The sequence below is a fragment of the Oncorhynchus clarkii genome, chromosome 20 (assembly GCF_045791955.1).
Source record: "Oncorhynchus clarkii lewisi isolate Uvic-CL-2024 chromosome 20, UVic_Ocla_1.0, whole genome shotgun sequence".
NCBI classification, from domain to species: Eukaryota; Metazoa; Chordata; class Actinopteri; order Salmoniformes; family Salmonidae; genus Oncorhynchus; species Oncorhynchus clarkii.
The window spans coordinates 70,093,395-70,110,974 of NC_092166.1; the positions used below are offsets into that span (position 1 = coordinate 70,093,395).

Consider the following 17,580-nt stretch of genomic DNA (forward strand, 5'->3'; position numbering starts at 1 on the left):
TGTTAGTAGAAACCACGTTTGTTTAAGCAAGTAAGCTATATCACCTAGATTTTTTTTAAAGGCAGTAAATGAGGCTGAATTAACTGTTTTGCTTATTTGTGTTCGATACCCAATCTAGAGGCGTCTCTAGAGCTCTACTCTTACAATCCTGTGTCATTTATTTTGATGAAATGTTCACATGGTATACTGTATGTATATTCTGATCAGTGGAGACTACTGAGGGGAGAACGGCTGAATTGGAGTCAATGGAATGGTATCAATCACGTTGGTTGATAACATTACATTGACTCCGTTCCAGCCATTACTATGAGCCGTCCTCCCCTCAGCAGCCTCTACTGATTTTGATGCATTTTCTTGCCCGATCATGTGACATAAAATAGACATTAAAATAGAAACCAGGTGTGTGTGCCAACAATTTGCACTGATGATGGCCTGAGACGTTTGTTTTGTTTTCACCATTTATTTATACACATTTATATGCATTCAAACCTCAGTTTTGGACAGTGTGTGGGTCTCTATTTCTTCCAGTGTTATATTCGTACCATATAGTGTCCAGGCACCTCATTTTAAGCTTTTGTAGGGCAGTCCAGCCTCTGAATTGACTCTTCTTTTTATCTGTATGCAAGATTTTCCTCTGTGTTGTCTTAGGAATTCAGCATTCTCTGTGTTGATCTCTCCAACCCCCATTGTCTCACCTCTGAGAAGCAGAGGTTACATCCTGTTGGTCTGATATCTGATTGGAGATTAACTTTACAGTAATACTATTGGTCAACCATTTTTTAAATCCAAACAACTCAGATGCTTACAAAAGGGTCTTAGATTCATTGTTATTTATTTTTTGTTCTTTAACTTCTGTGGTGGGATACTTTCTTTCTCTCTCAATCTCTCTCTCCTCTTTGGTATTATTGTGTGTACAGTAGCTATGTTTGCAAGCCAGCCAGCCCGACCATAGAGAGAGCATTGCATTGTGGACTTTGTAGTCGACTTAAACTGCAACAGACTTCCACAACGATTTTCACATAAAATACAATTGTATTTGTCACATGCGCCGAATGCAACAGGTGTAGACCTTACTGTAAAATGCGTACTTACAAACCCTTAACCAGCAATGCAGTTTTTGATTAGCTGTTCCACAATCCTATGGCTTGGGGGTAGACGCTGTTAAGAAGCCTTATGGACCTTGGCTTGGAGCTCCTGTACTGCTTTCTTTGTGGCAGCAGAGAGAACAGTCTATGACTAGGGTGTCTGGAGTCTTTGGCAATTTTTAGGGCCTTCCTCTGACACCACCTGGTATATAGGTCCTGGATGGCAGGAAGCTTGGCCCCAGTGATGTACTGGGCCAAATGCACTACCCTCTGTAGCGCCTTGCGGTCGGAGGCCGAGCAGTTTCCATATCAGGCGGTGATGTAATCAGTCAGGATGTTTCCGATGGTGCAGCTGTAGAACTTTTTGAGAATCTGAGGACCCATGCCAAATCTTTATCAGTCTCCTAAGGGGGAATAGGCATGCGACCTGCCACACTGCCAGGTCTCTGACCCCCACCCTATAGTCTGTCTCATCATTGTCAGTGATCAGGGCTATCACCCTTGTGTCGTCTGCAAACTTAATGATGGTGTTGGAGTCATGCTTGGCCACGCAGTCATGAGTGAACAGGGAGCACAGGATGGGACTTAGCACACACCCTTGAGGGGCCCCTGTGATGAGGATCAGCGTGGCAGATGTGTTGTTGCCTACCCTTACCACCTGGGGGAGGCCCGTCAGGAAGTCCAGGATCCAGTTTCAGAGGGAGGTGTTTAGTCCCAGGGTCCTTAGCTTAGTGATGAGCTTTGAGGACACTATGGTGTTGAATGCTGAGCTGTAGTCAATGAACAGCCTTCTCACGTAGGTGTTCTTTTTGTCGAGGTGGGAAAGGACATTTTGGAGTGCAACAGAGATTTGTTGGGGCGGTATGCAAATTAGAGTGGGTCTAGGGTTTCTGGGATGATGGTGTTGATGTGTGCCATGACCAGCCTTTCAAAGCACTTCATGGCTACAGACGTGAGTGCTAGGGGTTGGTAGTCATTTAGACAGGTTACCATGGTGTTCTTGGGCACAGGGACTATCAGCCTACTTTATTATTATGCCATTCAGAAACATTTAATCATAAACAATATTGTTCTCACATATTAGTGTTAACACCGTAAATTATAGGAATGAGTGGTTTTTGGTGGATTTTTCCTTTAATAACACTTATTTTATTATTATGAGGGGACTTTTATTTTGAAACATTTCGAAATTCCGTGACACGGGGTCCATTTTTTTTTTGCTGACGTCTTTCACAGCGCGCGCAGAGCTAGCTAGTTTGCCACCACGACTACCAAAACCAGATTGCCATGGAGAGAGAGACGCAGATGGTCATGTCGGAGAGTAGGAGCAAAGATGCGGTACCGAACGGTGCAGCCCATAGCACTAGTACAGAGCCACACGTGGCCAGACCAAATATTGGCAACAGAGTGACTGTAGTGCTTGGGGCTCAATGGGGCGACGAGGGCAAAGGGAAGGTTGTGGACCTGCTCGCTCAGGACGCTGATATCGTTTGCAGATGCCAGGTAAATTATAATGTATGCTTGCTAGCTAGCTAGCTAGCTGGAGGACATTCGAAACATGTGGTTGCGGTTACAAATAACGTGTAGCTAACTACCTAGCCTCTGATCCTGACTCAGTTCCATACACAAAGTCAAATGTCTAAGGGGTCTTCTGTAGGGGGGAGTATTTTTAAGTCAGAGCCGTGATGCTCGACGCACACGCATCGCCTAAGGTACACATTTTGGAACCAAATTAGGACTTTATCTTTCATATCGGCGACAAATAATTGTCAAAAAACAAAAGGTTAAATTGATACACCTTTTTATATGGCTCCTACACGGCCATATGTCCAGGTCACAGCACTTGTTTACGGAAGACAGTGGGCTAATGTTACAGTACCTTTACTAATTAGCTTAGTATCTGCGTCCCCGAACCCCTGTAACTGTTACTGCTGTAAAAACGGTACAGACGCCACAAATGTTTTGTCACTAAAAAAAATATATTGTCGTCTGCAACTTTTAAACGATTATAACGGTGTGAAGTGTTTTATTTGACACTTGTGTAAATATTTTGACCTGATGTTAGTGATTTGTTTCTATAACCGTACCGCAATTGCGAATCGATTCACGTTTAACGTTCGATGTAGTATTTCCAGAGCCAATTTGCCTTTTAAACAGAACATGTGAGGTTTTTTGAGTAAGGAGTAACTCCTTTTGTCCAATATTGGTCTACTTGTATATCTATCTCTAAGCTAACAAGTTAGCCACCGTTGTGTACTGGCTGTACTAAAAGGAGAACTAGCCCCCGACGTAGCCAGAATATTAAGTTAACTAACGTTAGCTAGTTAAAGCTGGATTTGTTGTAATTAGTAAACTAACTTAGGTAAAAATGTTGTAGTTATCTATGTATGGAAGATGCGGGTCCTGGTCAGACTTGTACTTGTTATCTAGCGCAAATATTGGTTTGCAGTTGGTTACTAGCTATCAATCTAACTAAGCCAGAAACCTAGCTAACGTTAGCTACTTGAGCAACCAAATAAATTGTCGATGATGAACGTCCACTGCATTGCTAATGTCACCTTGAATTATATCGCATCTATAGCTAGCCACAGCTAGCTACATTCATATTTTACGACTTAACACCAGATAAGATGGCCTAGTTTTGCATTTTCATTTTAGTACAGTCTTGCGTTGCAAGGTGATTCAGACTTCTAATACTGTTGCACATACAGTGCCTTCGGAATGTATTCTGACACCTTGACTTTTCCAACATTTTGTTAAGTTAGACTTATTATAAAATTGATTTGATTATTTGTTTTTCCCTAATCAATCTAGACACAATGCCCCATAATGACAAAGCAAAAACACAAACATTCTTTTGCATACGTATTCTGGCCCTTTGCTATGAGACACTAAATTGAGCTCAGGTGCATTCTGTTAACATTGATATTTCTTAAGATGTTTCAACAACTTGATTGGAGTCCACCTGTGGTAAATAAAATTTATTGGACATGATTTGGAAAGGCGCACACCTGTCTATATAAGGTCCCGCAGTTGACAGTGCATGTCAGACCAAAAACCAAGCCACGAGGTCGAAGGAATTGTCCTTGGAGCTCTTGAGACATAATTGTCGAGGCACAGATCTGGGGAATGGTACCAAAACATTTCTGCAGCATTGAAGGTCCCCAAGAACACAGTGCCCTCCATCATTCTAAAATGGAAAAAGTTGGCACCACAAAGACTCTTCCGAGAGCTGGCCGCCCAGCCAAACTGAGCAATCGGGGGAGAAGGGCCTTGATCAGGTGACCAAGAACACAATGGTCACTGACAGAGCTCTAGAGTTCCTCTGTGGAGATGGGAGAACCTTCCAGAAATACAACCATCTCTACAGCACTCCACCAAGCAGGCCTTTATGGTTGTGGCCAGAAGGAAGCCACTCCTCAGTAAAAGGCACATGACGGCCTGCTTGGAGGTTGAATAAAGGGTCTGAATAGGTATGCAAATGTTGTATTCTAAAAATCTGTTTTTGCTTTGTCATTATGGGGTATTGTGTGTAGATTGAGAGAATTTGTATTTTTGTATCCATTTTAGAATAAGGTTGTAACATAACAAAATGTGGAAAGTCAAGGGGTCTGAATACATTCTGAAGGCACTGTACAAGCAAGTGCATCTCTGTGTGTACCTTCTCACCTGCCATTGAAGTATCAAGTGTCTATTGTGAAAGTTACTCAACTTTCCCCTGAAGCATACATATTTTCCAGCCTCTACTGTGAGCTCCACAATGTGCGGTGATCAGGCACGATGACACAAAAGACTAGGTCCTCAGGATCATTTTTATATTGGACTGAAGCTCAGTTCTGGTGACCTTTTTAAAAGGGCATTCAACTCCAAAATGAATGAAAAATAAAGTTATGCTGACACCATCTAAAATGTCATTTCCACTTCAAGAAATGAGCCCAGAAATTATTTTTACACTTAACACTTAATTATAAATTCACCATGCAAAAATGAAGGATTTTACTAAATTACAGTTAATATAAGGAAATCAGTCAATTGAAATAAAATCATTAGGCCCTAATCTGTGTGAAGTTGCTAGATTTTGGCGGGAACTGGAACATGCTGTCGTACACGTTAATCCAGAGCATCCCAAACATGCTCAATGGATGACATGTCTGGTGAATATGCAGGCCATAGAAGAACTGGGACATTTTCATCTTCCAGGAATTGTGTACAATTGCGTCATGCTGGTGCTGGCAGTGAATAAATTGCACAAGATTGGGCCTCAGGAGCGCGTCATGGTATCTCGGTGCATTCAAATTGCCATCGATTTTTAATGCAATCATTTGATTCCGTTAACCTAAAAGAGACATTAATTTTGCTCCCAAACAGCTCTTCGTTCAGTAAGGCTGAGAAATGGAAAACCAGGAACAACGTCAATGTAATTTAAAGCCTACTATTGTCAAATGTTGAAATTAGTTAAACAACTATTACCTGACTGAATTATTAGATGGCCTGCAACAAAAGAAAAACGCACAAAAAAATGTGCGCAGACCAGTCTCTGTCCTCATATTGTTCCTGCGCTGAGGAATACCATCTTCAGAGAGTGTTTATCATTTTTCTTCAGATAATCGATGTCTGGAGCTCAAAAAGCAATACATTGGAGTGTCAGCAGCATTCATGCATGTAAGTTCAGTGCAAACAGCTTAACCTGTCTGGTACAAGTGATGCTAGCGTCCCACCTCGCCAACAGCCAGTGAAATTGCAGGGCACCAAATTCAAAACAACAGAAATCTCATAATTAAAATTCCTTAAACATACAAGTATTATACACCAATAAACTTCTTGTTAATCCAGCCACAGTGACTGATTTCAAAAAGGCTTTACTGTGAAAGCACACCTTCCGATTATGTTAGGTCAGCGCCTAGCAACAGAAAACCATATAGCCATTTTTCAAAGAAGGAGAGGTGTCACAAAAGACAGAAATGGCGTTAAAATTAATCACTAACCTTTGATCTTCTCCGGATGGCACTCCCAGGACTCCATGTTAGACAATAAATGCGTGTTTTGTTCGATAAAGTTAATCTTTATGTCCAAATACCTCCTTTTTGTTCGCGTTTTAGCCTTGTGCATTTTGGATTACTCGACTAAGTCCAGTCAAAGTAAAAACATAATAAAAAAAACATCCATTACAGTTTGAAGAAACATGTCAAACGATGTATATAATCAACCTTTAGGGTGTTTTTATCTTAAATCTTCAATAGTATTCCAACCGGACAATTCCTTTGTGTTTAGAAATTAAAAGGATCGGAGCTCGCACTCATGATTAAACTCAAGGCTTTCTGCCAGACCCCTGATTCAAAAGCTCTTATTCGCTCCCCCTTCACAGTAGAAGCCTGAAACAACGTTCTAAAGACTTGGCATCTAGTGGAAGCCTTAGGAAGTGCGATTTAACCCAATAGACACAGTATATTGGATAGCTAATCACTTGAAAAACTACAAACCCCAGATTTCCCACTTCCCGGTTGGATTTTTCTCAGGTTTTCACCTGCCATATGAGTTCTGTTATACTCACAGACATCATTCAAACATGTTTAGAAACTTCAGTGTTTTCTATCCAAATCTACTAATACTATGCAAATCCTAGCTAGCAGGCAGTTTACTCTGGGCACGCTTTTCATCCGGACGTGAAAATACTGTCCCCTACACCAGTGAGGTGTAGTTCCAACAGAGAGAAATAAAAATAATTGGGAATATATTTCATAGCCTAATACAGAAGCATGTCTGTTCTATGTCATCTCCAAACCAGACCCCCCCCCCCCAAACCAGATCAGTGGATCTACACTGATCGCAAAAACATCCTCTCCAGAATCCATATGATGGAAATCCGTCGCTGTGACCGTGAACTTTAAACCCTGATTTATGCGCCCCTTCCGTCACTATGAATTGATAACAGGTTGGCATAGCAATAATTCTCCACTCTGTAGCTGGTACACTACCAAGGCTATAGGCATGTAAAAATAAACCAATTAAAGGTAGACTTGGCGAGATGAAGTTGCATGCATGATGTTAACACAATCTCGGGTCAATTTCCGCAACAACTAAGCGTTGAAGCATGGAGGTTAAAACTGCTTCTCGAATAGAACTCCTTGATCTCGCTTGTAGGCGATGTCATGACGACATCAGCTAGTTAAGCTCATGCGCTGAAATTAGTGATGCACCGATATGACATTTCTGGCCGATACCGATATCCATTTTTTTCCCTTGCCAAATAAACCGATACCGATTTTTATTTATTTATTTTAAATTTTAGCGGACTTTTAAGCATTCTAGTACAGTTAAATAGTTAACACACACACATGGACGTAGCAGTCTATGGCACTGCATCTCAGTGCAAGAGGAGTCACTACAGTCCTTGGTTCAAATCCAGGCTGTATCACATCTGGCAGTGATAGGGCGGCGCACAATTGGCCCAGCGTCGTCCGGGCCGTCATTGTAAATAAGAATTTGTATTTAACTGACTTGCCTAGTTAAATAAAGGTTACACACACACTGACCCAAAAGTTATTTTGTTAGCATTTACGTATGTCCCCATTACCAGTAAAGCATAATCTCAACCTATTTCCTTCACTTGCTTGTTCTGTTTCGTTGTTCATTTGTTCAGTCGTTTCATTCTCAACCAGGATTTCTATGGAATGCATTTTGTTTTTGCGTGCCCAAAAAAATATGTCAAATAACACTTTTTGACATGTCAAATAAACTTGTTGACCAATCAGGACCTGAATATGACTGCACGTCAAATAATACTTTAACGCGTTCATGTTTTTTTTACGTAGTTATTACACTATCACTCGTATTTCATGTGTCACAACGATTCATCGTTACGTATGCTATGGTGCTGGTAAAGTTGTCTCTCGTACCTACTGTGCTGGTCATAAAATGGTTGCAAACAATGTAGTTCTTCCCCGAAAACATAGCAAAACGACATCTGTTTCAGTAGCTATAGTTACCTGGCTAACTATATAGCTAGGTGTCATCTAAAATAACCCTAATTTATAAGACCATTCTTATTGGTGGTTGGACCCATCTATGTGAAGCTAGCCACAATAAGGATTAGCCAAAATCGTGGATTTTGCGGAAAGCCTTAAAAAAAGTATGGCATAATTCTACTATTTGTATTAATTTGCATCACTGTCAATGACATTTTTATTTTGAAGGCTAACTGTAAATTCCACTTGTGCCCTGTCCTTATTGTGGCTAGCTTCACAACACACAACCCGTTCCGGTTGAGCTCACTAGCCATAGGAAGCTAGCTGGCTGCTTATAACGTTAGCTTTGGGCGACAGGGTTAACCTGTTGCGTCTACCAAACCCGGATCCGGGATTCTATTTACAGACCTAAGCTCATTACCATAACGCAACGTTAACTATTCATGAAAATCACAAATGAAATGAAATAAATATGCCATCTCTCAAGCTTAGCCTTTTGTAAACAACACTGTCATCTCAGATTTTCAAAATATGCTTCTCAACCATAGGAAAACAATCATTTGTGTAAAAGTGGCTAGCTAGCGTAGCATTTAGCGTTAGCATCCAGCACGCAAGATTTCAACAAAAACATAAAAGCCTTCAAATAAAATCATTTACCTTTGAAGAACTTCGGATGTTTTCAATGAGGAGACTCTCAGTTAGATAGCAGATGCTCAGTTTTTCCCAAAAAGATTCTTTGTGTATTAGAAATAGCTCCGTTTTGCACATCACATTTGGCTACCAAAAAAAAAACGAAAATTCAGTCCTCAAAACGCGAACTTTTTTCCAAATTAACTCCATAATATCGACTGAAAACATGGCAAACGTTGTTTAGAATCAATCCTCAAGGTGTTTTTCACATATCTCTTCAATGATATATCGTTCGTGGAAGCATGGTTTCTCCCCTCAATCAAATGGAAAAGTACAAGCAGCTGGCAATTGCGCACCGAATTCCACGCAGGACACCAGGCGGACACTTGGAAAATGTAGTCTCTTATGGTCAATCTTCCAATGATATGCCTACAAATACGTCACAATGCTGCTAACACCTTGGGGGAACGACAGAAAGTGTAGGCTCATTCCTTGCGCAATCACAGCCATATAAGGAGACAATGGAAAACAGAGCTTCAGAAATTCTGCTCATTTCCTGGTTGACGCATCATCTTGGTTTCGCCTGTAGAATGAGTTCTGGGGCACTTACAGACAATATCTTTGCAGATTCTGAAACTTCAGAGTGTTTTCTTTCAAAAACTGTCAAGAATATGCATAGTCGAGCATCTTTTCGTGACAAAATATCGCGCTTAAAACGGGAACGTTTTTTATCCAAAAATGAAATAGCGCCCCTAGAGATCAGAGGTTAAGTAGCTGGCTATTTATTTTCATGAACTGAAGTTCAATTTCAGTAGGCGAACAGCAAGTGGCAACTTAGCAAATACTTCCTCACAAGGATTCCTAAATCATTGCTAAGAAAAATGAAAATTGACTGCAGTTTCTACTGGTCATTGTTTTCAGGCTGCTTGTATTGGTGCTAGCTAGGTACCAAGTTAAAGCTAGCTACCCCAGAAGTTGCGGTCGAACAAATTATGCTTTATTACCAACGCGGTATTGTAAACACATTGTTCGTGGCTGGTGTTTGCAGATTTTTTTGTACAGCTTTGACAGTGCTACTGTATCCTTTTTGTCACGCAAAGACCCAAACGGTGTTCCATAGTATGTATGTCGTGAAGCTAATAGCGGTGACGCTATTGAAGTGTAACTCCAGTAGGGCAACATCTTAAAAATAGCGCTTTTGGTAGGGTGCTCGACCAATCTGCAAAAGCCAACATCACCCACGACAGAGAACGGTTGATTGTCAAGTGCAATGAATTCCATTATCTTGGTTTAATGGATTTCACCTTTGAGTTGTCTCGCTGAAATGTTCTTACTCTTTCAAATGACTGCTCCACTGGACTGCTCCATCCACACAGCAGACATTGTAGGCTAGGTTAGGAATGCTGTGTTGCACTGTGTAGCGCCAAATTTTACGTGGTGTCGTTACGTCCGGTACCTACGTTATATAGGTATGCACATTAGCTTTGCCATTGGTTTTTAACATCTGCGTTCAACTAGACATCGGGCCGATACCAATGTTGGCATTTTTAGCTAATATCGTCCGATTCGATATGTTCACATATTTATCGTGCATCCCTTGCTGAAACACATCATTGGGTCTGCTGTTTGAGTCCTGTAGTTACCATGTTGTAGATACTGTGTGAGAGAAGTTTTGCATCGCGCTCATCTCAGTATCTGAAATGCTTCTCACTGAGTATCATTTAATGGAATGCTATGTTACACAATGACATGTGTGTAAGAGGGAGAATATAGTGTTCCTCTTTTAAAAAAAAAAAAAGAAGCTGTGACAGAAATCTGAGGTTTTTCTTACTTGCAACATGAGGTTGAAAGGACAACAAAGAGCACATTTCCAAGTCTTACTAATTAAGTATCAGTGCTGATACTCTATTCTGCTGCTCTCAAGTGGCTGCCCAAGTGACCATGACAGTGAATTGTTGTCTTTGGGGATCACACCAAAGTGATTGTGATATTTATGATCACCACCAAGTTGTATGATGGCCAGAGGAGGTGAAAAAGAGTTCCTGATTTAAAAAGCTCAAAATGGAGTATAAAAAGCCCTAAATGGAGTATAAAAAGCCCTAAATGGAGTATAAAAAGCCCTAAATGGAGTATAAAAAGCCCTAAATGGAGTATAAAATCAGATGCATTTTGTGTAAAAAAAATATATTTTTAAATCCAGGACTTGGGAATGCATTCCAACTCTATTAAATGCAAGATGTTGCTAGGCTATCATGAGGATTTAATTTCTTATTCAACTACCACAGTTCTGAGAATTAATGCTGTCAAAGCTTAGTCATTCTCTGTAAAGCAATGATGAGACAAGGAATGCAGGAATTTTGATTGCCTGACACCTCTTTCAGCCTTTGGCTTGATTCCGGACATGTCTTGCACAAAGACAGACATTTCTCATGAGCTTTCCGTCCATTTGGCGACAGATTTTCATGCCAATATTCTAAAATCGGCATAAAAACAATATGTGCATTTTCTGTGCATTTCCCACCAGAGATGTTTCCATCAAATTGACTTGTTGTGGACAAAAGGATGTGTGTGATGACACAGTGCACATATAAGGAACTTTTATGGTTGAGATTTGTATCACATTTTCAACTCTGTCAGAAATAAATGTTTTGTATAGCGACTGTCTGCTCTGGTCTTGGCACTAGCGCTCTAGCCAACAACTAGCAGATACAGTGCGGCTAGGCTACCTACATTGTTATGGATAAGTTATTTGGAAAGTTTACTGACGTGCTGTTTCCATCAGGCCTGTCATGACACGTTGTTTTTTTTATCTGTCATGTACTTTTCACTCATAAAAAGGTTGGGTGGAAACCTAGTTATAGAGAGCAATTTGAGTTTGTTCCCTGGTCCACAGATATCTCCAAGGTGTGAGAACGAGCCTGTCCTTAGAGCGAGCCTGTCCTTAGAGCGAGCCAGTCCTTAGAGCGAGCCTGTCCTTAGAGCGAGCCTGTCCTTAGAGCGAGCCTGTCCTTAGAGCGAGCCTGTCCTTAGAGCGAGCCTGTCCTTAGAGCGAGCCTGTCCTTAGAGCGAGCCAGTTCTTAGAGCAGGGTTCTTATTTGCTGACCAAACCGGACACGCGCGTGTTGATTTTGTTCACCCACACCAGAAGTGATCAGGACACGCAGCTTGAAATATCAAAACGTCCTCTGAACTAATTATATTAGTTAAGGGTTATGTCGAAAAGCAATAAACGTTTATGGCAATTTAGCTAGCTATAAACATTGGACTGTTACCTGAAATGCACAAGGTCCTCTAATCTGACTTTTAATCCACAGATAAAACGGTAAACCAAATTCATTTCTCATCTCTACTCCTTCCTCAGGCTTCGTTTTTACTTATTTGGGCTTTATATGGCGGCTGGCAACCAACTTTACGGTGCAGTACTACGACTGGGTCAGTTCATCTTTCAATCTTAAAACCAAAGAGGAGATGGGTCTGAGGCCAGACTTGCAGCGCGTTGAGCATCACAAATAGAACCTATTTCTATTTTAGCTCTTGGCCATGCAGATGCTTGCGAGCAGTGTGGGTGCAATGATTGAATAACATGTATGTGTCAATTTATTTTGCAACCCTCGCGCACACAACCGGTGTGGTCAGCATGTTAGTCCTGCCACCTGCTGTCTTAGTGTCCTGTTTCAGGCCATCCATTGCATGTGGAGGTAAAACAGATTCTAAGGGTTATCCAAGGAATGTTTGTGTGGCTGTATTATTCTTGAAAGAACCTTTACTCTCATTTTACTACCTCGACCTCAGTTATTGTACCTTTTTTCCATTTATTGAGCTTATTGGTCTGCCATGAAATGCCCCACTGGCTAGTAATAGGTAACAGATCTCTTTACATAGCTAGGCCTAATGCTTTACATGGGGCCACTGTTTGGCACATCATTGCTATGGAGATGTTTTCTAGTTCTGGGTGTATGCTCTTTTTGAGTTCTCTAATCTAGTAATTGCAGGTTGTTCAGAACACCTCTAGTGATCTCAATTATTTAAATGTTTATATGTTGGAGGATCATGTCCAAGCTATTGGCATAACCCAAAAAACACTGACAAATCAGAGAAACAAGAGGGTATTAGAAAGATTAATTATGCCGTGTGTGTGTGTGTGTGTGTGTGTATATATAGTGCATTCAGAAAGTGTTCAGACCCCTTGACTTTTTCTATGTTTTGTTAGGTTACAGACTTATTGTAAAATGAGGGGGGGAAACATTTTAATCCAATCTACACACACTACCCCATAGTGACAATGCAAAAACAGGATTTTATAAGGTTTGCAAATGTAATAAAAATAACGACAAATACAAACGGAAATATAATTTACGTAAGTGTTCAGACCCTTTGCTGTGAGATTTGAAATTGAGCTCTGGTGCATCCTGTTTCCATTGATCATCCTTAAGATGTTTCTACAACTTGATTGGAGCACCTGTGGTAAATTACATTTATTGAACATGATTTGGAAAGGCTCACACCTGTCTATATAAGGTCCCACAGTTGACAGTGCATGTCAGAGCAAAAACCAAGCCATGTGGTTGAAGGAATTGTCCGTAGAGCTCCCAGACAAAATTGTTGAGTCCTATATCTGGGGAAGGGTACTAAAACATTTCTGCAGTATTGAAGGTCCCCAAGAACACAGTTGCCTCCATTGTTCTTCAATTGATGACGTTTGGAACCACCAAGACTCTTCCTAGAGCTGGCCACCTGGCCAAACTGAGCATTTAGGGGAGAAAGGCCTTGGTCAGGGAAGTGACCAAGAACCCGATGGTCACTCTGCCAGCGCTCTATAATTCCTCTGTGGAGATGGGAGAACCTTCCAGAAGGACAACCATCTCTGCAGCACTCCCCCAATCAGGCCTTTATGGTAGAGTGGCCAGGATGAAATCACTACTCAGTAAAAGGCACATGACAGCCCACTTGGAGTTTTCCAAAAGGCACCTAAAGAATAGAAGATTTTCTGGTCTGATGAATCCGAGATGGAACTCTTTAGCTTGAATGCCAAGTGTCACATTTTCAGCGGCAGAGACTGGGAGACTAGTCAGGATCAAGGGTAAGATGAATGGAGCAAAGTACAGCGAGCCTTGAAGAAAACATGTTCCAGAGCACTCAGGACCTCAGACTGCGGCGTAGGGTTTACCTTCCAACAGGACAATGACCTTAAGCACACAGCCAAGACAATGCAGGTGTGGCTTTGGGACAAGTCTCAATGTCCTTGAGTGACCCAGCCAGAGCCCAGACTTGAACCTGATCGAACATCTCTGGAGAGACCTGAAAATAGCTGTGCAACGATGCACCCCATCCAACCTGACAGAGCTTGAGGCTCTGCAGAGAAGAATGGGAGAAACTCCCCAAATACCTGTGTGCCTAGCTTGTAGTGTCATACCCAAGAAGACTTGAGGCTTTAATCACAGCCAAAGGTGCTTCAACAATGTACTGAACCTAGTCTGAATACTTATGTAAATGTAATATTAAATTTTTTTATATTTATAAATATGCAAAGATTTCTTAGCCTGTTATTATGTGGTATTGTGTGTAGATTGAGCGGGGGAAATGTAGAATAAGGCTGTAACGTAACAATGTGGAAAAAGTCAAGGGGGTCTGAATACTTTCAGAATGTGCTGTAAGTCAATGTGGCTGCATTACTCTCCAGGCTCAGAACTGTAGATGGTCAAATTAATAAAGTTGTCTAATTATATCAGTTCATAGGGAATTATGCTGTCACAGGCATGCTATTCAGGAAAACACTAAATTGATGGTATTCTGTGACTAGTTCAACTGAGGTGCTAAAGTGGCAAGCCATTGACTAATCCTACCACCTGCAAATCCTGCCACACAGAGGCTGCTCTTCCCTGTGCCCCCCTCACCCCTTCAGACCCAATGGGATTAATCGCACCAGCCAATTTTAGGTGGAGAACATTGGACGCCGTCCAAGGGAGACTAGCAGTCCTGTGACAGTCACAGGAGGCGAACGGATACATATCACAGAATGTTCCAGGTTATTGTTGGGAATTATGACTTGGTTCATCTCAGCAAGTGTCTCTTTGAGTGAACTATTGCCTCATATAAAAGAAAATGTTTATGGCAATGGCTGCCAAGTGGGTCAAGCAAGCCTTAAGTGACAAATGGGAAGTATGCAGCAGTGGGAGATGAGGCCATATCTCAAACTGATAAAAGGGTAGAAGCCATGGTATAGGCAGAATTTAAAAATCTATCCACATTCTCAGATTTGCAGGTCAGGTTTTTTGGTCCGCCTATGTTCACGTGTTGAAACCTCACACGAACCAGGTGGGTCCCATTCATTGAAAGCAGCCGAGCGGAAGTAACGATACACTCTGGCGCAGCCCCCTGTTGCAGGTCAGGCAGCTGGGGGCACATCATAAATGCAACAAAAAAGGAGAGACATCTACGCACACCCCTTCACTCGTCCAAGCACTGCCATGGCCAGGAATAGCCCAGGGTACGCTTTCCCGATAGCGATGGAACTTAAGCTTACAAGTATTTTAACGATGCGTTCTTCCTATAATGGCAAAAAATGTTACATGCGTTTTCCAAAACACCACCTCGAAAGAGCGTTCACTAAGTGCGTCGTTGGAGCATGTGTGTACTGATATTATCAAAAGTCAGTTCTGCTCTCAGATCCATTCAAATCTTACCATAACATTAGAATTATTCCACAGTACTGATGACAGATCAGCTCCTAGAAAGATGACCACTTTATATGGCTGCAAATATTGAGGTGGCTTATTCTATAGCTAATTTCTGGAAGGCTAACCCAGAAGTAAAATATTGCGTAGTTCGGTCAGCTGCTTGATTAACTTCTGAGTTCATAAGTGTTACAAATTTAGAGTTCTGACAAAAACTAAGTATCCACCCTCACAAAAGGAAACAGGAAACTCAGCCAAATAACTTAACATGTTGGTGCTCATGGGTCCTTTTACATGGAAATTAACATGATTCTATGTTTAACGAATATCTTCTATGAATAAAGGTACGCATGCAGGCCAATACTTTTATTTTTTTTAACAACGCACTTAGCTGCTTCTAGTGGTCTGAGGCAGTTGGTAAATAACGAGCGTTTTCAAGTGCAACTTTATTACTGATGGTTTTGGGAAACAGCTCGGAGATTTAACTATGCTCCTGCGAAGGTTCTAATGATGAACTTAGCCTTAAAATACTACAACTGGGCCCAGGCCTGCTCGTTGCTGGGTGAAGGCATGGGGCAAAACCAGACTGATGTATCACACGCAACCCCTCCCAGACCAGCACAAGGAGACTCCTCCAGTTGTAGAGTTCATGCCGAAGGCACTGGATGTTCTTTCTCTGGGTACAAGCAATTTTATCTCATGTCATCTTAGATTTAAAAATGGTTTAATGTTATTTTGTAAGCACTCCTGGTTAGACTCGGATGGACTTTTGTGTGGTAAACTAATATGAAGACGAGACGCTAGAATCACCCAACCCTTTAGTGGCTGATTTGTATCTCCTCGGACTGCCTGCTAAAATGGCTGTAGATCCTGTGTCAAGTGTCCCTCAGCTATGACTGAGCAATCTGTACCATGGTGTAATGTTTGGTCTCAGTTTCAGTGTTCCAGGGCCAGAGACATTGCTCCAAGATGGCATAGCAGTTCAGACGTCTTTTGTCCTCGTCTTGTCGTGTCCCATATATATATTTACAACTTTCTTTGCATACCTTTTTTATATATATATATATATTTTTTTCCCCATAAACTCATCTTCAAAACACTCTCTCCTGCAACCCGCCTCACCAATTTATATTTAAAAATAGAATTATTTACCTCAAATCTGTAATCCTCCATAGAAGCTAATCCAGAAGCTAACCAGACGCTAGCCTGAAGCTAATCAGAAGCTAGTTAGCTTCTTTACTGGCTAATCGTTAGTATTCAGCTAACCACGGTTTGTGGTCATCAGCTATCCTTTAGCTCGAAAATCTATCGCCAGTTTTGTACAGCGCGGCTCGGACCGGAACATACCGGACCTATTTTTCTCTCTATGTCCCCGGATTTCAACCGCTAACCCTGGACATTTATACCTGGATCTCGCAGCTAGCTAGCTGCTATCCGTGTGACTATCGGCTTTCGTCAATTCCGGAGCAAACATCAATTATTCCGGAGCTAGCCAGCTGAAGAGTTCCATCAGTCACTCCTGTGCTACAATCACCTATCCGGACCCGTTTTACTGCCAACGCGGAGCCCCACCGGGCCTTCACACCTGGACTACCGACATTATCTACCTGAGGGAGTTATCCAGCTGGCTCCTTCGTCGCGACGTTACCTGAACGCCGATCTGTGGTCCGCTAACCGCTAGCTGTCTTATCGGCTGCTATCTGAATAGACCTATCGGACAATTTATTTTATTTTCTCTTGGGCCTCTATATCTATTGTTTTTTTTTTCTTTTCTCTACCACACGAAACCCCACTAATCCTACCGACGGAAACGCACGAGGTGGCTAAAAACAGACCTCCGTCCTATGCTAGCTTGCTACCGATGGCCCGGCTAGCTGTCTAAATCGCCGTGACCCCAACCAACCTCACTACTCACTGGACCCTTTTGATTACTCGACTAAGCATGCCTCTCCTTAATGTCAATATGCCTTGTCCATTGCTGTTCTGATTAGTGTTTATTGGCTTATTTCACTGTAGAGCCTCTAGTCCTGCTCACTATACCTTATCCAACCTATTAGTTCCACCACCCACACATGCAATGACATCTCCTGGTTTCAATGATGTTTCTAGAGACAATATCTCTCTCATCATCACTCAATACCTAGGTTTACCTCCACTGTATTCACATCCTACCATACCCCGTGATATGCAGCTGTTCAGGGAAGCTAGAAACCATTATACACAGGC

At 41.7% G+C, this 17,580-nt stretch overlaps 1 protein-coding gene across 1 annotated transcript in view; it reads left to right on the forward strand.

Moving 5' to 3' along the window:
* The first annotated feature begins 1,588 nt into the window (after positions 1–1,588).
* The window catches only part of LOC139376830 (adenylosuccinate synthase 2), a 29,900-nt gene continuing 13,908 nt past the window's right edge, over positions 1,589–17,580 (forward strand). The window contains exon 1 of the mRNA XM_071119776.1: positions 1,589–2,588. Within this exon, the coding sequence (XP_070975877.1) occupies positions 2,373–2,588 (216 nt within the window). The 5' untranslated portion in view covers positions 1,589–2,372. The remainder of the gene's footprint in view (positions 2,589–17,580) is intronic.